Below are 22,528 nucleotides of genomic sequence, written 5' to 3' on the forward strand. Positions count from 1 at the left end.
TATATATATATAATTTTTAATATATTGCAAACTCTATGGTTTTTAGTAGAAGATAGCTGTGTTCTTATGTCTACTTCTGCATTCAATCTGTGGCAGAAAGCCCCACTATTCGCTTAGGAGAGAAGGAGAGTGAAGGCAGATAACATTCTAGTATTATTAGGAAGACAGTTTAGACCACTCAAACCCCCTGAAAGGGTTACAGGGATTCTCAAGGGTGCTTAGAGTACAGTGTGAGAACTGCTAGGCGAGGTGAGCTCTAAGGCCCTAAGCATCCATGACTAGAGGGATTGGGTGCCTGGGACAGAAAGTGAGTGTTGTAGAAGGTCAGAGAGAAAAGAAGTCATCATGACCTCCTTGGTATGACCAAGGAGGCCTTCCTGGAGGAAGTGAACTTCGACCAGAACTATGAAAGTTAGAAAGAGGGGCCCAGAAGTTAGTGTATGTCGCTGAACTCCCATGTAGTTGACTGCGGTTTGAGTCCTAGACCCAGTGGCTTAAACTCACACCAAGTGCTTGTGCGTGCGTGCCCAAGATCCCGAGAGGAGAATGGAGGAGAAGGGATTGCGATGTGGCCATCCCCCCAGGGGGTGATTTCTTGCTTTCTGTCTCTCCGTCTCTCTCTGTCTTCCTGATGAGCACATGTACCCTATAGCAAAAATCTCTCCAAAAGACAAAGACAAAAACAAAAACAAAAACAGAAACAAATACAAGTTAGAAAGAGTATGGAGAAGAGGCAAGGGGAGGAAAGTAATTTAGCTGGAGCAGAGGGGTACACAGAGTTGGGAGAGCCTGCAAGAGGCAGGTGTGTGTCTTGAAAATGTCTCCAAAGACAGGGGAGAGTCATAGGAGAAGAGGCAGAGGAAGCTGGAGAGTTCCAGCTAGGCCAGGTAACCTGTGGCAGACACACCTAGGGAGACAGTCCGCCCGGCAGCCTGAGGCACCTGAAAGGTCTGAGTTACCTATTTCTGCACAGTGGGGAAGAGTCCTTGGAGTCTGGAAGACAGATCTGTAGGCTGTGGGCACTGAGAGGGATTGTAGGAGTGGGACACCCCTACGCTGGCCAGAGTCACTCAGCTCCTGGGAGCTGGGCTGGCCCTGCAGCCCCTGACGCTGTGGACTCTCCTTTTTTTTCCTGGTGCAGGCGGAGTCAGGAGCGTGTGTCTGTCCACCCCCATCGCCTCCACCCCAGCTTCGACTTCGGCCACCAACTGCAGACACCTCAGCCCAGGTATCTGGCTGAGGGCACTGACTGGTGAGTCTTTGGGGTTCCCAGGGAAGGGAAAAAGGAGGGAAGTCTTTTCTGGAATTCCCACTTTTCTTCACTTTGAATGTGCAGGAGGTCCTGAGTCTTCAACCTCGGCACCTGCTCCAGTCACCCTCAACTGAATGACCCTCCCTAGGCCAGATCCCAGCAGTTAGCTCAGATGTTCATGTGGCCCAGTGTTCATGGTCTTGCATGAGAAGAAGGAGACAGGGATACCAAACATTTCCCAACTCTAGGAGGTCTGTGAACCAGTGGTCCCTGTAGGAGGGCAGAAAGAGAATTCTGAGGAGTTAGAGTGGTCAGGGAAGGCTTCAAGGAGAGGGTGGGTGCCAAGGGATCCACAAAGTGCCAGCAAGGTAGTGCAGTGGGGGGTGGTCTGCGTAAACATAAACTCACATTGTATCATAGGGATGGAGACAGCCAGGTTGGAGGTAAGGATTGGGAGGAAAGCTGGGGAGAGAGATTGAAGGTTTCATTGCAGCTTGTAGACAATGGCCCTGGTGCAGTAGTCCCACAGTCTCGGGGGCTTTTGTTGCTTAGGGATATCAGCTTGCTTGACTTCGGATCCTGGATCCCATCGAACTCTGGTTCTAGCTCAAGAAGAACAGAAGTTGGTCTAAACAAGGATCAAATCAGAATCCTCAAATACTTTAAAAAGATAATGCAGTTCAGGGAACCAGCAGTTAGCGTAATGGCTATGTCGCTGGACTCGCATGTAGTTGACCGCGGTTCGTGTCCCGGACCCGGTGGCTTAAAACTCACGCTGGGCGCGTGTGCGTGCGTGCCCAAGATCCCGAGAGGAGAATGGAGGAGAAGGGATTGCTGTGTGACCATCCCCCCTGGGGGATGATTTCTCACTTTCTGTCTCTATGTCTCTGTCTGGCGAGCGCACGTGCCCTATAGCGAAAACCTCTCCGAAAAAATAAAATGATATGCAGTTCACTGAGTACTCAGAGAGAAAAGGCATCGCCTCTGTGACTTATTTTTAAATAGTTTAGGGGAAAAATGCCTAACAACTGTCTCCCTAGAGGTGTGTATGTGTGTATATGAATGTGGGAAACTGGAATTAAAGTATGAATTTATTTTTGATCCATGCTTAGTTTTTTATAATATTCATTTTCCATGGGCTTCTTGAAGATCTTTGGATACATTTATGCACATATATATGTATGTACATATATGTGTGCGTGTGTACATGAATATGTGTGTATATGTGAGCAAGCAAAGAGAAAAAGAGAGTCAGAAAGAGAAGGAAGTAGAAATGTAATCAAGGGCCAGCCCTGTAGCCTAATTGTTAAGGGAGTCAGATCCCACATTGCTGACCGTGATCCAAATCCCAGTCTAGCAGCTTGGCAAACATGCTGGGTACATGTGCATCCATGTCTCAAAGCCAGACAGGATGGAGAAATGGAGGAAAAGGTATTATAGAGTGGCCATGCCCCATTGAAGAGTGCTTTCTGCCTATTTCTCTGTCTCTTCATCTCTCTTTGGCAAGTGTGCCCACCACTTTGGAAAAAGAAAATGCAGTAAAATGGTTAATGTTTGAGAAATAAGGGTGAAAGGTATCCAGAAATTCTTCTAGGTTAAAAAAATATCGTTTTAGGGATCCAGCAGTTAGCGTAATGGCTATGTCGCTAGACTCCCCCATAGTCAACCGCAGTTCGCGTCCTGGACCCGGTGGCTTAAAACTCACGCAGGGCGCGTGTGCGTGCGTGCCCAAGATCCCGAGAGGAGAATGGAGGAGAAGGGATTGCAGCGTGACCATCCTCCCTGGGGGGTGATTTCTCGCTTTCTGTCTCTATATCTCTCTCTGTCTGTCTGGTGAGCGCACGCGCCCTATAGCGAAAACCTCTCCAAAAAAAAAAAAAAAAGACATCTAAAAAAAATCATTTTAAAAGTGTTAAAAAATTCCTTGAGTAGAAAGGATAAACTGTTAAAAAGGTTACTGTGTGGTCATTATCAAATTTTAGCCAGTGGTTGGGACCAGCAATTAGCGTAATGGCTATGTCACTGGACTCCCATGTAGTGAACTACAGTTTGAGTCCCAGACTCTGGCTTAAAAGTCACGCTGGGCACATGTGCTTGTGTGCCCAAGATTCTGAGAGGAGAATGGAGGAGAAGGGATTGTGGGGTGGCCATCCCCCCTGGGGGGTGATTTCTCACTTTTTGTCTCTCTGTCTGTCTGTCTTTCTGGCGAGCACATATGCCCTATAGCAAAAACCTCTCCAAAAAAAATTTAGCCAGTGGTTCAGGCAAACTGGCTTAGTCAAGGGTTGTTTTGGGGAGCCCTTTCCAGGGGCTCCTAGGAATGATTTGAAAGGATAGTTCCAGTTGATGGAATGCTAAGGGGCTTCTAGGTGTAGGAAATCCTGATTTTACTGCATTCCGTTGTCTCCAGCCCTCTGCTCATTCTCAGGTACACTTTCCGTTAAATTGGACAATCCCTAAAAAGATGGATCTCACCGCTGCCACCTTCAGCCCAGCCTTTTTCTAATTAGCAGTTTCAAATGAGGAAGATTTAATTGCCGTTTGGATTAAATTCTGTCCCTCAGCAGTCAAGTTAATTCTATTTAATTCAATCCAACATGCGTGGAGTTCTGCAGGGCCCTTGCAGAAAGCTGAGTGACTCCAACACACATACAGGGTCCATGTGGCCAGTCAGACTGCACAGGGGACATAGGTGGGGATAGTCCTGGAGAAGTTACAGGAAGAATGGGACAGATGTCAGCCCTGTTCTGCTTTCTCTCTTTAGCCAAATATCCCTCCTTTTTACTGTTTTCACCCACTGGGCCCTGCTTGCTCTAAGAAACAAAGAAGCCTGAGACCAGCCTGAGAAGCTGGTCTGTGTCATGACAGGGTTTGTGGAGAGGCCCTGCTTCTCCTACTCCCATCTAGGTTCTCCTCTAGGCCCTTTGTGCTGGTGATGTCCCCACATCCCAAGTAGGAAGTCGCTTCCACTGGAAAGGGTGACAATCCTTTCCTTTGTAATTAGCTGTGTTCCAGCAAAGGCCAGCCTAGTGACGAGTGAGGTTTCGGTAATAGTGATTATGCTAACTGCATCTCAACCGGTTTTCCAGAGAGGCCTCTTCTGCCATGAGGTGGGCAGCCTGGTAGTTGGATTACAGGCAATACAGGCTAGGAGGAGCTACCCTTGCCTCCACAAGAAGGCCCTGGGAGGGATGGCAGAGTGTCTGCAGCTCCCTCCCCTTCCCTAGGGAGTCATCAGAAAACCCTGAATTTTGCCCTAGGTTATTCTGCGTATTGGGCCAGGCCCTAAGCCTGAGGTTGCTTTGGCCTTTCCCTCTTACTTTGGAATATCTTAACCCTATCCAAGCAGCTTCTCTCAGTAGGCCTCCTGGTCTAGCGGGATAAACCCCAAATATGCTCTCTTTTTGGGTCAGGTCCAGTAACCCAAGCCTGACCTTGAGCTACAGCCCCACTGTTGCCGTCCTTGTCTTGAGCCTTTTCTGACTCAGCCCTTGCTTCTCAGTTCTGACTCTGCTCTCCAGTGGAATGGCACCCTGCCTTACCCCACCCCTAGCCCTGCCCAAACAGAGGGACCCAGGTACCTGGGCCCTATGAGCAGAGGTGTGGAGGATGAGAGCTTTCTATTGGCCTTTCCCTGCAGCAGCCCTGGTTCCTGCAAAGCCTCTGGACCTCACACCCCTATATAGCTAAATCTAAACCAGCCCAGAAGATGTTACTGGCACTTTTGGGGCCAGATCCCTGAAAAATACTTAAAGGTCTTCACAGCTATCAAACCATACCATGTTCAAGAACACTGAAAATAGAAAACAAAGTTTGGTTGGGTATTTAAATATAAATAGAAAAACTTATGCATTGAGACAAGGTCCACCAGTAATCACATACTATTCTTGGTTAACCCCATGGTTTTTGGCCTGAGGGATATTTTCATTGCCTCCTGCTCTCCACTCCCAAACCCAATCATATTCTCATCGGCTGGTGGCAACATCAGGAAGGCAGGAGACATAGCTTCTCTAGGAAGTAATGTCTCCTTGGGGCAAGTCTTCATACAGACTGCTTTGGGGTTAGTGAAGCTACATCCCTAGTTGAGGGAGCCTAGTTCCAGGAAGGAGTTTTCTGATGACCCGGTCAGGGCTGACCACGCCACACATGGGAAGGCCAAAGTAGCTTCTGCTTGTCCAGTTAGCATTTCTGGAATTGGAGTGATTGTTTCAAGTTCCTTGGGCTTTACTTTTGGTAGAATTCCCTAAATACCTCTTTATTGCTTTGCATTTGCTGGGTTGCTGGATGTTGCAAAAAATCAGAGCTTCCACCACTTGAAGGTGCCCTGTAGAACTCCTTACTCTGAGGTTGTACGGTGGGATGACTCCACACAAGTGTCTGGGCCCCTGATGGCCCAAACTGGCAAGACAAGGACCATGGATAAGGCACTGTTCTTCTTCAGCCCTTAGATGGACCTGTAAGGGCAAGGGTTGGACTCAAGGTTTTCCAGTTGGTTTCCAGCTGACTCCAAGAGTTTCACTCATTTTCCAAGTGACAGGCTTATCATGAATTAATGCAGGGATTCAGGCTACTAATGGCCCTTCATTTGTACAGTGTTTGGCAAGGGACTTTTGCTACCATTTTCTCATTTGATCCTGCCAACATCCTCTTGAGGAGCTATGGTTACAATAAATGTAGAGATAAGGCACAAAGAGGGGAGCTAAGACATTGTATTTCATTTGTAAATATTTCACTATATATCTCAAGAGGTTATTTTTCTTTTTCAGAGTTTTACTATAATACCAAGTATTAGTAGTTATGTAAGTCTAAAGAAAATTAACAATCTGTTTTATAAAATGCCACTTACATCTCATTTTATCTATATATTACTGGATTCCAATTGCTGATATTTTTCAAGGAAACTTTTCCACTTTTGTTCATGAGTGATATTGGTCTATAATTTCTTTTCCTCTTGAAATGTCTTTGTCTGATTTATTTTAGTCATTTCAATGCTTGCATCATTAAACGTTTGGGATGGGAGGGGTTGGATGGTGGCGCAGTGGTGAAAGGTAATGCTCTGTAAGGCTGACCCATGTGGGAAGGTTTCAGGTTTACATTCAGAAACCTCCATGTGTAGGCTGGGTATGCATGTGCCTATGATCTGGGGTCAGTTAAGGCTGGGGGATGATTGTGGCATCAAGACTCTGTGGGGAGCTCGCTCTTTGTCTCTGCCTCTTACGCTCTGTCTTTTGCTCATGGAAGTAGTAAATAATTTTTTAAATAATTATTTTATGTAACTTTATTTATTTTAATTTGACCAGAGAGAAACAGAGAGAGAGAGAGAGAAAGTGAGAAAGCAAACCACCAGGTCTGAGACTCGAATGCTGTCTGCCATGTAGGAGTCCAGTGCCCTTAACCACCATGCCACCTGCTGTCCCGAGGAAGTAGTAAATAATTTTTAAAAAATTGTTTGGGAAGGGCTTCCTCAACTATTTTCTGAAAGAGTTTGTGTAGGATTGATCAATATTTTTCCCCTTAATGTTTCAGAGAATCCATACAGTTAAAAAGAAAAAGGATAAATGTTTGGTTCTTTCCCTTTTTTTATTAGTTTCCATACTGAAGAATTGGCTCCCTATCATCCTTCAAAGAAAATCAACTTTTTTAGCATCATTGTGTCCTCCTGGATTTCAATCCTTTTGATGTGTTTTATTCTTTTGCAGTTCTGTTTACTGACATGCAAACTGTGCTAATGCTGGACAGGGGTAGTCTCTCAAAGGCGGTTCCTGAACTGTTGGCCATGACCCTAGTAGTGTTTTAGTAGATTCTTGCTTTTCGTTATGATGTTTCAATCTCACCTTGCACGTTTTATCCATAGACCCGAAATTAGCTATTTTCCAATTACCTGTTGGTTCTTCTTCAGTGTAATTAACTAATTGATTAATTTTTCAGTGAAGAGTTTTCCTCCACTTTTAGGAGTGGGAGGCTGTGGGCCAGAAGAGCTTTTCTGGCCTGGAGAGTTCGCTGTAGAGCTCTCTTTTGTTTTCTCAATGTGGTAAAATACCGACTGCTCTAGCCCTTTCAGTCTTCACAGAGCCCTTTCCTCCTCTGCGTTTCAACAGCTGTCACACACCCGCCCTCCCCAAGGGGAGGGACTAGTGGTATAAAGTCCCTTGCAGCTCTGGCAGTGCATGGTTCCACTCATAGCTCCAGGCTGAGGTCCTTTCTGCCACCTGTAGCTGAATCGCACCACCCTGTGGTTCACTGAGGCTGTGTCCCTGCAGGGATCTCAGTGTGGACGCCGGCTTGAGTCCTGCTCAGTTCCAGGTGCGGCCCATCCCTCAGCACTATCAGCATTACCTAGCGACTCCGCGAATGCACCACTTTCCCAGAAACTCCTCCTCCACGCAGATGGTGAGTGAAAGGCTCTGCCAGGAAATGGACTCTCTTGTTGCCTATTGGATGCCAATGGTGGGCTGAGGCCTGCGGTTTCCGTGTCCAGGCTCCCCTGTGCCCTGGCTCTCAGTCAGACCAACCAAGCTTTCAGGCTTCCCTCCCCTCCCGGCTCTTATTCCTGCTCTGGCTTGAGGAGGAATGCAAGGGAACCTGCTGCACTAGATGCTGCTGAAGGGAGTGGGATTGGGCACTGGAGGAGGGGAAGGGGCAGCATGGAAGATTGTGGATTGTGGGGAAAGACCTTGGGACAGGCTCGGGGTTAGGATCAGTCAGTGTAGGCCTGGGACTTCATATCACCTCTTTTAGTTACTCAGTAGGATTACTAAAACACAGGCTTCGGTTTGACTTATCCATGCAGTGGGAATGACGACACCTGCTGTGTCCATCTCACAGGGCTAGTGTGAGAGTTAAAGCAACCCCAGGGAAAGGCTCTGGGCCTGGTCTGCAGATCTACTTCTGCCTCATGCAGAGGGTAGGCCTTCTGCCTGCAGAGGGCTGAGTGTCATGGAAAGATCAGGTGGGGTTGGGAGACTTTGAGTCTAGCATTGCAATCCACATGGAACGAAAATGACGATATTCCATCAAAGCCTCATAAGACAGACTGAAAATCTTGTTTCCACCCAGCTTTGTGTTGCTGCCCTAAAATATAATTCCACCCTTCCACCTTTGTCCCTGTCATTTAGCCACTCTGCTCCTCAGTCTCCTTATTTGACCTGGGCAAGTAATCGCTGAAGTCCTTGTCAGCTCTGAGGTTCTGTGGTTTGTGTATGAATCACCAACTCTTAAGAATAAAAGAAGCAAACATTAATTGAGCATTTATTACATGCCAGACACTATTCTAAACATTTAAAGTATTTGATTCAATCTTCTTAACCCCATGCAAAAGCCCATTTATGGACTGGCAAGCAGGGGTAAAGAGGTTAAGTAACTGGCCCCAGAAGACACAATGAGTGAGTTGCAGAGCTATGATGGAAACCTAGCTCCTCTGATGCACAACCAGGTTAGAATCCGATAGGTGAGGCAGGGCTCTGAAAGTATGGGGTTACCTTCTGTCTCCTTTGAAAATTTTGGTATTTGACTTGGCATGGACTTTTGACTCAGTGTTAATTTTGACTTAAAAAAAAAAAACAAATTAAAATATTACTTGTCTCTATTACTGAGTCTTTTGGTGCCCCCTTAAGTTTTGTGCCCTCACCCTGGTCCTGGCCCTGGCCCTGGCCCTGGCTGTAGCCCTTGACCATCATGATGCTGTTGCAGACGTGCAGAGTAGGGTGGAGGGAATGGAATCTGTGGCCCAATCACCTAGGTTTCAGTTCCTGGTTCCCATTCTCTTTTCTGTAAAACTTGGGCCAATTACTTAAACTATTGTTCCTCATTCACCCCATCAGTAAATGGGGATAGTAATTGCACCCACTTTTTAGATCAGATGGGATCATTAAGTTAGTCATGTGAAGGACTTAGAACAGTGCCTGCTATGAAGTAAATGCCAGGTCAGGGTTAATTGTCACTTCGTGGGATTTTTTACTTCCTTCTGGGGCTGGTCCAAGCACAAGTTTGGTTCTTCATAAGGAGAGGGACACATGGGCATGAAGGATAGCACTTCTGCCCGCAGCATCTCTGGGGTGTGTTGACTGGTGGTTATAGGAGGAGGAGTTGCATGCTGGGCTCCTCGAGAAGCCTTGAATCTTCACTCTATCCAAGGCATTTTTCCCCCCAACAGGTCGTCCATGAAATCCGAAACTACCCTTACCCTCAGCTTCACTTCCTTGCTCTCCAGGGATTAAATCCCAGCAGACACACCTCTGCTGTGCGAGAGAGCTACGAGGTACGTCACTGTCTGGCACCAACTGGATTGGTGGAGTTGCCATTATCATTCATCATCTGTTCTCCCTCTCCCTTGCTGGGCAAGGCATGGGTGGTGGGAAGTCCTGGGTTGAAAGTAAGAGAGAATGAGTGAAGATATTGCAGTCTTTTAGCTTCACACATGGCTTCCTGATGGCTATATAAATGCTTCCTGCTAGCATCTTCCAGTACCTCTCACCATCTACATTGTGTGCATTACACATGCCCATTACACATGTCCATATTTTTCTCTTTGCAGGAGCTGCTGCAGCTTGAGGACAGGTTGGGGAACGTGACTCGGGGAGCTGTGCAGAACACCATTGAGAGGTTCACCTTCCCTCACAAATACAAGAAGGTGGGTTTGTTAGCAGGACAACCTGCATAATCAGGGAGTGTGAGGGGATTTGTCTACTTGCTTCTGGCCCGACTGTCTGAAGAGAGGCAAAGTCTAAAGTCCAGAAACCTTTGCTTTGGGTAGATGCTCTGAGGTTGTGATGCCTTCCTAGGGTATTAGCACTTGCCTGTGTCAAATGTGATCAAAAGGAAAGATGCAGGGAGGAGGGCTCTCATTATTATATGAAAAGGGCTGGGTATATGTGTGTTTATGTGGACTTGTGAATGGGCATATTATATATGTATGCACACATAGGTGTTTGGGCACCTCCATGTTTGTACGTCAATGAAGTGGGCAAAGGGATCAACTGCAAAGAAGCTTATTTGCCTAAGAAAATAATTTCAAGTTCAATCTCACATGTGGAAAAATGGACAACTAAGACTTCCAAGCAGGGCTTTTCAAACCTAACCTAATGTTGGGATCCCTCAGAGAGCTTTTAAAGCCACAGTTACAGTCTCCAACCTAAGCCTATAGAGAGAGAATTTCCAGGGCTATTGTCTAGGAATCTGGGGTAGGAGTTGAGCTCAGGAATCTGAGCATAAAGGAGTTTAATTGAAATAAATAAAAAAAATTGGAAGCAACAAAGATGTACTTCAAAAGGTGAATGGATAAACAAACTATGGTACATCCATATGGAATATTATTCCTCAATAAAAACAAATAAGCTATTACGCCATGACAAGAAATGGAGAACCTTAAATGCACGTTACTAAATGACATTGTGGAAAAGGTGCCATTATAGACACCTTTTCTACATTATAGACCAGTGGTTGCTAAGGGAGAAAAAGGCAAGAATGAACAGGTGGAGCACAGGAGGTTTTTAGAGTAGTGAAACTATTGGTATAATATTGTAATAATGGACACAGGAAATCATGCATTTGCCAAAACTGTTGAGATGGTACAACACTGAGTGAATACTCATACAAACTAATGGACTTCAGTTAAAAGAACCATTCACTATTAGTTTATCAGTTTAACGAATGTAACACACCAATGCAAGATGTCAATAATAGGTAAAACTATGGGCTGGTGATAGTGTAAATGAGGATACATTATATTTTTGTACAATTTTTATGTAAACAGTGACTGCTCTACAAAATAAATTCTATTATATAAATTATTAATTAATTAAAAAAATTTGTTCCTTCTAGGAAAAACCAAAAGTTTAAGGAATATAGAGCAGGACCATGCTCATCAGGGTCAAGCCAGAGACTCTCTTCACCTCCCTGTGAGGTGCGAGTATAGTGGTGGAAAGTATCCAGTGTTAGAGTCAGACAGAACCAGTTTTGAATTTCAGTTCTAACACATAGAGCTGTATGACTTTACACAACCTGCTTGGCTTCTGTGGTCTCTCCTCTGTCCTTTCTAATATAAAAGAGGAATAATCACATTAGTGATTACCATGTGGAGTGCTATAGAATTTAGAGGAATGATGCTTAAGAATATTTTAGTGTAGTTTCTGGTACCTATTGAATACTCAGGAGCTGAGAGCTGCTGTTACCTGGATTTGATGCGTGCTCTTTCCTAAGCTTGTCTGTGTGACGGTGGAATTGTGCCAAAGACCACCTATCTTAGTAGATAAAGCTCCGCAAGAGTCTTTGAATTTATCACAAATGATTTCAGTCACAATTATTGAGTACCTACTATGTGTCAGTCTGGTTAATGTACTGACAGAGGAAATGATAGTATTTTAGTAATATAGGCATATGTCTTCTGTATGAGGAAAATGATCCTGCTTCTGGAGAGGGAGATGTAAGTTATTGGAGAAGAGCATAAAAGGGAATGAATGAATGTTTAGGGCCTAGATGTAGCTTCTATGTTCCTGACTGGAGTGTGCTCACTACTGCCAGAACCACACTGCACCTGCCATAATTGCAATAGGTCACATGGAAATAGTGAAAAGACCCAAGACTAAGAATGAAAAAGGAGAATGGACAGAGTCAAGGAAATAATGGATCAAAGTAAAACTTAGGAGAATAAGGGGAGAACAAAAATATTATAAAAAAAGAAAAGAATTAAAAATGAGAAATGATTACATTTAGGAACCAAATTAAATGAAAAAAATTGAAATCTTTAAACCAAGATGAAATATCAATACTATAGGAGCCAGCAGGTGGCATGGTGGTTAAGATGCTGAGCTCCCACGTGGCCAACCACAGTTTGAGTCCTGGACCTGGCAGCTTGCTTTCTTACTTCCTCTCTCTCTCTCTCTCTCTGTCTTGGGTCAATTTAAAAAATCATAATGATGAATAAAATTAAAGTAATTCTTTAAAATATAAATAATATACACCAAAAAAGTAAAATTTTAAATAGTAGTAATATGAAAATAATTTTCTGTATAGTGTCAAGATAGAGAAATATAAAAAGAATAAAAACTAGAAAAAGATATGAAAATAATATATAAAATTAAAATTAATAGCATCCAGTGAAAGGGAATGTTAACAAATGAGAAGGTAATAAGATAAAGGCAACAGAAATAAGACAAATATTACAATAAATGAATTCTGAAAAAAGTTTAAAATAAAAGTTAGTGGATAATAAAAAGAAAACAAAAACCAGAGCCCTAAAAGTTGAAAATATGAAACAGGAAATGAAATAAGATGGGGAAAAAGAGAACAGTTTAAAGAAATACAGATTAGTCATAGTAAAACAAGGTAAAAATACTAAGTAAAAATTATTAAATATAAAAAGGGAATACTGGGAACCAGCAGTTAGCGTAATGGCTGTGTCGCTGGACTCCCACGTAGTCGACTGCGGTTCATGTCCCGGACCCGGTGGCTTAAAACTCACGCCGGGCGCGTGTAGTGTGCGTGCCCAAGATCCCGAGAGGAGAATGGAGGAGAAGGGATTGCGGCGTGACCATCCCCCCTGGGGGGTGATTTCTCGCTTTCTGTCTCTATGTCTCTCTCTGTCTGTCTGGCGAGCGCACGCGCCCTACAGTGAAAATCTCTCTCAAAAAAAAAAAAAAAAAGGGAATACTTAGTGGTGGTGGGGGGAAGCAGTAGAAAATGGGCAAATAGTTCAGTCAAAGTAGTGTCTTTTATTGGACATCTCTTCTCTAGTAGGACTGGCTGAAAGAAAGCCACTCCTCCAGAAAACACAGCTGGACTCTTAAGCAGGCAGATCATCAAGACTCTATTCATGCATGACAATTATATGGGACTATAGAATGTAATTCTGCTTTTCTGGATTCTGGATAAAGGGAAACTTATTGAGAAGCCCAATGTGATTTGCAGTGGGATATGTAGGGCCCAGTGAAGGGGAGAACAGAAAAAATGGATTTCCTTGTATGTTCCAGTAAGTTACAGCATATCTCCGCCCAAATTAGACTAAGGGATTCTGAGCCAGACCCAGCATAGTGAGACCTAGCATCTAGGCCTGGCACCAAGGCCATTCTTTGGGTGATCTTCATCTTATAACCCTTCCAATTTTTCTCTTTGCAAAATGACTTTTAAGTCTGCTTGTCTTTAGAGAGGGACAGATCATTTTCATCCCATGGTTCTCATCAGACTGTTTCACTGCACGCCATGGAGAAGGGAACACAAAAGGGGGTTGATTTCATTACTTATAATATTACTTCTTCTCCAAAGTATGAAGCAGCAATGATATATCTTGTGCTTGGCCAGGTATGGGGTGTAACATGAAGAATGGTAAGCCAGGTGCAGGGACTTTTTTTCTTGCTCTCCCCCCAAACCTCTTCTTTCTGCTGATCCCCACAACCTGCATTTTCCTGAGGGTCCATATCTCTGGACCCAAGATGCTACCCACCCCCTCAGGACTGTTCATATCTCCTCAGAGAACCCCCTTACCCATGTCCACCTCTAAGCAGTGGCCTCCTCCCTACCATGAGGATTTTTTAATGGGGTGAAAATGCCAGTCCCTGAAACTGGGGCCCTAGGCCCCCAGAGTCAAGCTGGGTGTGGGAGCCCCAGGGGTTGGGAGGGGTGGGGAGGCTGGCTGAGCTTGAAGAAGTGGAGGAGAGATATACACTAGTTAAGTGGGGCATCCCCATCCCATCTTCCTGCTCACCCTCCTTTACTCCCAAGTCCATCCCTGCAACACCCCCAATCACCTAAAGAAGTCACTCCCGGGCTCTGTCTGCAGAGATCCAGAGTGAAAGCAGGCAAGATGAGAACGACCTCGATCGTGGGCAAGTAGCTTTTTTTTTTTTTTTACATCCTTCAATAAAATTTTTATGAGGATCATTAAAAAAAAATGGTAAGCCACTGTCCATATCATCTAAGAATTTGTAACTTTCTATATAGTGGTTAACTATTTTCAAATAATTGGCATAGAATTAGAAACAGGAATATTAAAGTCAACAAGTATAAGCAGAGTACCTGCCTGATGTCTAACACTGTGTTGGAACTCCTGACTTTTTTGGGGGGGAGAGGGTTGTCATAGGGTATGTGTATTCCCTGGAGAGAAACAGAGAGAGGGAAAGTGAGAAATCACCCTCCACTCCCAAGGGGGTTGGCCACCCTGCAATCCTTTCTCTTTCATTCTCCTCCTGGGATTTTGTGCACACACACACACACACGTGCCCTGCATGATTTTCAAGCCACCAAGTCTGGGACTTGAACCATGGTTGGTCATGTGTGAGTCCAGTGCCTTAACCACCATGCCACCTGCCAGCCCTTCTAGTGATTATCTTAAAGGAACTTTCTTGAGTGGAAGAGAAATCCAACAACATAAAACGATTTATAAAAGTGCGGTACAAATGACAGGAGTTAACGCCATGTTGGAGAATTGTGCTTTCATGTAGTAGTGAGTGAACAAATAAATAAATAAATATTAGTTGAATAAATAAATGAACATGCCAGAACTAAAAGCAGAGAGAGAAGCCTGGAGGGAGGCATCTAGGGGTGGAAGGAGGAGTGGTTAACACGAGGGGACAGAAAGGGAAAGCTGTTGATGCACTAGTCATCATTGCAAAAGATGGATTAGAAAAAAACCTAATTCCTTTTCAAACTCTGTGTCCCTAGACAGTGTCTGGAACAGAAGAAATAAAGCCTACTTGGCTTCTTTTTTTCCTTGGTATTAACTTTCTCCTGCCTGCAGCAAGGGGGAGGGGTTGTGAAGGATGTTTGGGTATTACTGAAAAACTAAAAAAGAGACTGACTCCCAGGAGAAAGGGAAGCTCCAAGGGAGGGAGCAGGCGGTGGGCCAAAGCCAATGGCCGCCAGGTGAGTCTGCTTCAGATAACGGATATCCCTCTCTTTACTTCTCATAGCGAAGACCCCAGGACGGCAAGGGCAAGAAGGACGAGGGGGAGGAGTCAGACACAGATGAGAAATGCACAATCTGTCTGTCTATGCTCGAAGATGGAGAAGATGTGAGGTAAGAGACCACCTCTTCAATGTCCTCTCCCTTCTCTCACAGGTACTGGAGGCCAGTCACTGCCCTGTGTCCTGGGGGTGGGTGTGCTAGCTTGCTTGTACATGTCAATGTGCCAAGTGTACAATAAAGGGTTTTGGGTTGCCCTGGGAAAGGGGGTGGGGAATGTCCTAGATGTGTGGTGCCATGGGTATGGGCTCCTGGATATAAAGTGTAAGAGAATAATACGATGTCCAGCTTGCATGGCTCTAAGACAAAATCACGGCTTTGTTTCAGGCTGAGGTGAAACAAAGGAGGAGAGCCTTGAGGCTCTACTTCCTGGCACGGCTTCCTATCAGCCACACTCCATGGCAGGCCTCCCAAGATCTCTTTGGCTAGTTCCCAGTGAGCCTGGGTGTGTGTGTCTTCTGGTCTCTAGCTCTTGGCTCTTGGCACAGCCCCAGGTCCTTCTCCCCTGCAGGTTCCCTGAACCTCCCCCCTCTCTTGCAGACGCCTACCATGTATGCATCTCTTTCACCAACTGTGCGTGGACCAGTGGCTGGCCATGAGCAAGAAATGCCCCATCTGCCGAGTGGACATTGAGACACAACTGGGAGCCGACAGCTGAGGGAGGAATTAGCCGGTGGATGCCCCATTTTCCTTCTCCAGGTCCCCCCACGGCCATAGCCCTTGCAGCCAAACTTTGCCTTCTGAGCCATTTGATGTAGAGGAAAAGCCTGCAAGCACATTTTGTGGAAAGAGGAGTTGGTGGTATCAGTGTCTGAAGGAAAGGAGGGGTGGGGGGCAGACCCACCCATCCAGAATGGAGACTGCCCCCATCCGCCTTGCCGCGTGGGAGGGAGGGAGCTGGCCGTATACCCAGAGCAGGGGAGGGAAGGGGGGGCCCAGGCTGCGAGAACCTAGAGGTGATCCTGGAGGTACTAGCTGATAGACCGGCCCCTCAATCCTGTCCTTGGAAGGATTGTATATATACCTCTCGACCACGTAGAAACCATGTAGGGGTCTCTAGCTATTTCTGTGGGTGGCAGCCGGAGCATGTTAGCTTAAGAAAAATGTTGTGTGTGGTGCTCTAGTCATCTTGTGGTGGACATGTCGCTATTACCGAATTCGCACCAAATATTTCTCATTGAGTTTCTTGTTTTGGTGCCTGACTGAACCAACCAACCAACGACAGCCCCAATCTTCCCGTCTTTGTGAGAGAAAAGGAAAAAGGAATCAATGGTGAAAAAAAAAAAGTCAAATCCTGTTTACAGTGAAAAAGGATGATATTTTTTTCACCCAGGTCGGGAGAGGGGGGTTCTCGTTTGTTTTGTTTTTGGTTTATCCTTGGCTTTTGTTTTTCTCATGTTTACAGTGCACGGAGTGTGGAAGGGACTTCTAGGAAAGGGGAGGACTGAAAAAGCAGCAGGTAGGGTCTTCACTGGGCCTTGGAAGGTTCTGCTGAGGTGGGGAAGGCAGAGCGTGAGCTGGTAAAGGGAGGAGTTGTCTTGAGGGAGGGCTCCCTGGTACCAGGGCTTGTCTGCCCTGTTCTTCTGGAGCCCTAACACCCATGCCCACTCCAACTTCTTCCTTTAGGCTGTGTGCTCTTGCCCAGTTGCAAAGAGGCAATGTAGCCACTGCCTCCTATGCAAAAATTAACCAGATGTTGCAGATAAGGTGGCATAGGTGTGGACTTGGTCTCGGCCAGAGTACTCCCAGCTAGTGCTCAGGGCTGAGGTCAAGCACTGTGGACCTAAGGAGGAACATGAGCAGCCTCAGGATGCTCAAGTTTTGGTCCAGATCCTGAAAGATGGCCCTGGCGCTATAGCCCATTTGCTGGGGTTGGAAAGCCCTGTGTCCTTAGCTTCTGGTTCTTTCTCTGACTCTTTGGTAACCTTGGGCAAGTCCCTTTCTTCCTCTGTGCCTCGGTTTCCTTCTTCTTCAAGTGGGAGAGAAACAACATGCATCCCGCTTCCCACTCCCTCTACCTCACCTAGGTGTTGTGAGGATTAATACTCTGTCCAGCATGTTCTATGCTCTCTTCCAGGAACATTTTGGGGTTTAGGGGTGGGAATGCTGGGAGAGACAAACCTGAAAATTCTGAGTGACACCAGGCAGTGTGTCTTTCCATATCACTCCATAATTTTTCTAAACCCCAAAGGGATCAGAGAGATGAACGACAGAAGAGTGGAGATGTGAAAAGCCACCAAATCCCAACCCAAACTCAACTTCCTCTACCCATACATGGAAGATCAACTGGAATTCTGTGATCTTCCCTTCCCACCGCCCTCTGCTCTCAAAGCCCTCCCTTCTCCTCAACCCCAACCCATCTCAATGCCCTTATAACAGCAAGGCAATGGGGTGCAGAATACTTATCATGTACATGAAAAATACCATATGGTGAAAGAAATTTGAGCCTGTTTAGTGTTACCAGAAGAAAAACCAGGGCCAATGGGCAAAGATGACAGGGAGGCAGATTTTGGCTTGAGTAGAGCCTTGTAACCTAACTGGCTCTATCTCATGGAGGAATGGTTGCTCTAGACACCATTCACGGGGCAAGCAGAGTGAGGGGAAGTGGCTCCTGATGGGAGAATACTCAAGAACCCAATTTACATGAAGTCCCTCTCAGCACTGATATCCTGGTGTTCTATAAAATCTTTATTGAGTGCCTACTGGTGCAAGGACTGGGAAGGACAATTGCAAAGAAGACAATGGCCCTGTCTTGAGAGTCTTGTGGTTCAGCTGAAGAGAGAAGACACATCCAATAGTGCAAAGATGGTGAATAAGGTTCAAGGTAGGCAGCAAAGAACATTACGTTGTCCAAGTCAGTGAGTCTGGGATGTGAACAATGTTTCTAGGTTTAAAGTGGAGAAAGTATATCTGAGGCAGGATTTGGGGGAAAGCGAGTTATTGATAGACACAGGAAACTGGAAATTCTGCATCTTCCCTAATGTCTAGGTCAAAACCATGAATTCATCAGAAGATGGCTTTGGCCTGGAGGAAGGCCACTCCTCTCTTAGTCTTGTTCTTTCTTCTGAGGCTGGTTTGAAAGACTGGTAAGGTGGAAGACAGTCAGTGGGGAAAACAGGATGGAGCTAGACTGGGTTCCAGTCTTGGCTCTTCAATGACACAGCGGGCAAAGCTAGAAATACCCTCAACTGACCCTCGTCTCTCTGGGCCTCAGTTTCCTCAGCTACAACACAGGAGGCTGGGTTGGATGCTTGTTAACTTTCCTTCCAACACTCACACTCTGTGATCCTCCCTAACATCTTTCCAATCGATAGAACTGTGTGCTCACAGAGCTGTTGAAAAGGCCTTTCTGTGGACACAACATCTGTTTCAGAGGCTGAGGGCACACGTGCTGCGTGAGAGTGGGACCTGGTCCCCCCTCCCTCCCAATTCTCTGCACTCCCTGAGTGCCCCAGGCTAATATTAGGGTCTGGGGTGGGATCTCCCAGAGGGGAGAGGTCCGCTGCTAACTTTGGGAATAGATCCTGAAAACCCCTCCCCGTCCCATCTCTGGGGCTCTTGTACCCTGCAGTTACAGGAGATAGTGAAGAATCAGAGTCCTCCCAGCTCCTGCTTTCTGACCTGGGTAGCCACTGGGGTAAGAAAGGAGTAGGGCTTGGGCTTCTGCTCCTTTGGAGTACCCTGTTGGCCATAGAGCCTGGGAGAGTGGAGAAGACGCAGGGCCAGGCCTCAGCATCTCACATCCGCCACCTGCAGGAGGAGCGACCATCTGTAGTCCTCCTTCTGTTCAACTCAAGGGACTCAGACCCTTTCCTGACTGAGACGCATGAGTGCCTTCTGGGGTGAGAGCAGCTCCAGGATTCAAGTTGGGCCTCTTAACCGCAGCCATGACTGCGGCGGGTCTACTGAGGATGCCAATCAATCAACCCAATGCCACAAACCCAGCTGGGCACAGGCAGGGGCAGGCAGGGGCCACTGACTCCTCTACCTGGCCAGGCCCCTTCCACCCACTGTTGCCCTTGCCCACCACCTGTGGCAGGAGTTAAGCTCCTCTTCTGCAAATGTTCCCAGCCTCCGTGCAAGTATTCTTAACTCTTACGCCTAATGAACAAGCACAGTTTTTTCAATGGTGTAGAAAAAGCACCAGATTTTCTTTTTTTCCTGAAGAAATCCCCTAAGTCCCCCACCTGCTGGTGGGACAAACACTCCCCTTGTGGGGCTGTAGCAACGTCTGTCAGGTCCCCTCGTGTTTCATCTCCTGCGCGCGTAGAGCAAATGCTAGAGCGATTTCAGCTGATAGAAAAAACAAAAATGAAAAAAAAAAAACAAAAAACAAAAAACATGGCACGTTGCTAGTTTACAGGGTTTTGTGAGTTTAAATGCCTTATATTTAACAATCATAATTTATGACTAACTTGTAGATATCGTGGGTTCTTATTTAATTATTTTTATAGTTGTTTTGCATTTTTAATTATAATTTATTTATTTAGAAAGGATACTAATTTTTTTTATTACTCCTATTACCTCATTTTGGCGTTGTTTCTGGGAGTGGAATGCTTTGCATGCATTGGTACGATGACAAACAACTACGAATACAAAAAAAAAATTAAATAAAATTCCGCGAACTTTATTTCGTCCAAACTATCAGGGTGTGTGATTGCAAGCTGTCCTACTGTGGTGCTGGCCTCTTTGGATACATTCCATACGAAATGCAAACCTTTGATTCTGTATGCTGTGATCTAGTGAAAAACTCCAATATAGTGACTGTATTTAGCACATATATAAATATAATTTGCACTCGTCAGCAGACTGGGGTAATCCTTTCACTTGCTACCCTCGGCACCCACCCCCCAACCCCAACTACTCATGATTAACCTGCTTTTCCTTCTCTCCTCACCCTTCCCACAAACTTGCCCACCTGCCTTTGTCCTCTGTGAGAGGTCTTAGAGCACTAGAGGTCACTGCCTCCACCTGGGCTTTAGCACTCTGTGGTTCCAGAATTGGAACCCTTTAGACATGGCCAGTAGGAGCATCTGAAAACCAAATAGCCTGATTTGTTGGAACAAACCCTGAACTGGGGAGCCAGGAGGCTGGGGTTTTAGACCAGCCCTATTATAGACTTCCCCATGACCTTGAGCAGTCACTGGTCCCCATGCATCTCAGGTGTCTGGACTGGGGCGAGAGAGGTAAACTAGGTCCCTCTGATTCAGATAGAATATGACACAGATTGGGTGGGAAACCGTTGTCCTGTGCTTATCTCATCTTCTTAGAAGAGAAGATGGGGAAAGAGAAAGGATGGAAGGAAGGAGGAAAAGAGAAGGAAGTAAAAGAGAACAGAGCAGGTTGAGAATTCATCTAGTGATCAGCTCAGAGTAGATGTCTGGTAGTAGTCCTCTACTTTCATAAACAACGTCCTGCAGGTGACAGGGAGGTAACTTAGGTAGACATATCCCTAGACATGACACATACCCTTCCACAAGCTTTGGGTGGTCATTTGGAGAGTTGAAATCCATATCTTATTAGACACAGAGATGAGATAGGCAGGACAGAAGCCCACTACTATGGTGTCTGAGATTGGCATTCCAGTCCGATCATCTGGACCCTTCGTTGTGGAGACATCATCCTTGACAACAGGTTCTAGACTCACAGTGTCTCCTCCCACTTTCTGCCTTTGCTCCATGGGAGCTGCTATGGAGAACCAAGGGGTGGGCCTCCATTCTCACTGGATGATACAGGAGTGATGGGAGAGGGCTGGGGAAGCAGTGGCATCAAAGGCTGGCACAGTGGAGAATCCAGATGCCTTTGAGTCAAAAGGAGAGAGAGAGGAGGTCATGCCCCCAAGAGGACTGAGCAGGCTAGGACTTTCTTCCGCTTCCTCCCTTCCTTTCCAGCTCATTCTTCCCTCTTCCTCTTGGTATCACTGCCTTTGCCTGGTGAGGAGGTAGAAATCCACCCTCTACATGAGGCCCCTTGGGGATGGTGCTGATGGGGAAGGAAGCACAGGCCTTTTGCCACACTGCCTGGCCAGGTCATGTGAGTGCTGGGCTATGGGTGGTCCCTAAGCCCCAACTCTGCTCTATCTGGGTATAGGCTGCCCTTCCCTGCCTGCAGCCTACCCAGCTTCCCCCTGCCTCCACCCCAGAGCCTGACTTTCCTTGGAAATGGCCTGTGAGTGGCCCACCACACTGGTGAGGACAGGACCACCACACTGCCTGGTCTGGCAGACACTGCCCCCTTCACAGGGCTCCTGGATGGGCATGCCTTATGCTGCTCTGGGGGGTCACAGTGGGAAGGAGCCTTTGCCCTGGCTGGTCTGTACCCCACGCTCGAGCCTCCTCACCCCACCTCGCCTGCTATCCCACCCCCACCCCTCCCCCGGCCTTGGATGTGGCTCTTTTCTCAGCTGTGGAGCCAGCCACACTTGGCCCTCAAGGGGGTAATTTGGTTGCCCCTGGTAAGTGAAAGGATTATCCTCAGTGTTGATTGTCCTTTTTTGTAATCCTCCTGCTGTTCTGTTCTGTTGTGCTGTGCAACATTTTGCTACATAGACTATTTTATAGCAGAAAGCTAGAAGAATATTTATTATGAATATTAAAGCAATAGTGCATCAATGAAAAGGCGGAGACATTAGGAATTGTGTAAATGCTTAGATTCACTTTTGGTGGATTTTTTGTACTTTATTTATAACTAATAAAAATGAACTGCATTGCTAACTACACTTACCTGTGCACTGTGTTTATTTCTATGTGTACCCAGGACATAGCTGAAGGAATCACAGATGCTTCAAGATATGGGGTCATATCAGTTATCTATTTCCCACTGACTGGCCTCATTTCACCTACGCTATTGCCCTCCTCCCTTTTCTCCTCCTTTCCCCCTTCCCCTTCCCTTTATCTCTTTCCTCTTCTTTCTCCTTCTCTTCCTTCTTCTTGTCTCTTTTTTTTTTTAATCTCTCGAAGAATCTGTTCAATAGCTATGGATCAACAATTTAATTAACCTGTTTCCTAAACTTTTCAGAAACTTTCCTCAACTTTAGTTAATAGATATTCAAGGGAAAATTTCCATTTTCTAAAAGTTTGCTTAGTTCTTCCAGTAAGGAAATAGAAAGAGGAGAGTGGGTATCCCTACTAGGGTCTTTATGCCATGATCCACCCTAGCCCCAGCCAGCCAGGATCCTGGACGTGCATTCATGTGTCCAGTGTGTATAGGCAGACCTCCCCATACATACCAAGGGCCTTCCCACGTGACTTCAGCATTGCAGAGTGTTGTGTTACTGCTGTGCCACTGCAGCAAGCCATAAAGTTCCTATTTTGATCAGCTTT

At 46.0% G+C, this 22,528-nt stretch overlaps 1 protein-coding gene across 2 annotated transcripts in view; it reads left to right on the forward strand.

Annotated features, from left to right (window-relative positions):
• Positions 1-21,856, forward strand: part of ARK2C (arkadia (RNF111) C-terminal like ring finger ubiquitin ligase 2C) — a 124,071-nt gene extending 102,215 nt beyond the window's left edge. For both annotated transcript variants that reach the window (XM_006144418.2, XM_006144417.2), the window contains exons 3-8: positions 1,142-1,252; positions 7,513-7,642; positions 9,405-9,509; positions 9,786-9,881; positions 15,154-15,260; positions 15,747-21,856. In XM_006144418.2, coding sequence (XP_006144480.1) covers positions 1,142-1,252; positions 7,513-7,642; positions 9,405-9,509; positions 9,786-9,881; positions 15,154-15,260; positions 15,747-15,864 — 667 coding nt within the window. In that variant the 3' untranslated portion in view covers positions 15,865-21,856. The remainder of the gene's footprint in view (positions 1-1,141; positions 1,253-7,512; positions 7,643-9,404; positions 9,510-9,785; positions 9,882-15,153; positions 15,261-15,746) is intronic.
• The last annotated feature ends 672 nt before the right edge of the window (positions 21,857-22,528 follow it).

This window comes from Tupaia chinensis, unplaced genomic scaffold (assembly GCF_000334495.1).
Source record: "Tupaia chinensis unplaced genomic scaffold, TupChi_1.0 Scaffold000119_2, whole genome shotgun sequence".
Classification (NCBI taxonomy): Eukaryota; Metazoa; Chordata; class Mammalia; order Scandentia; family Tupaiidae; genus Tupaia; species Tupaia belangeri.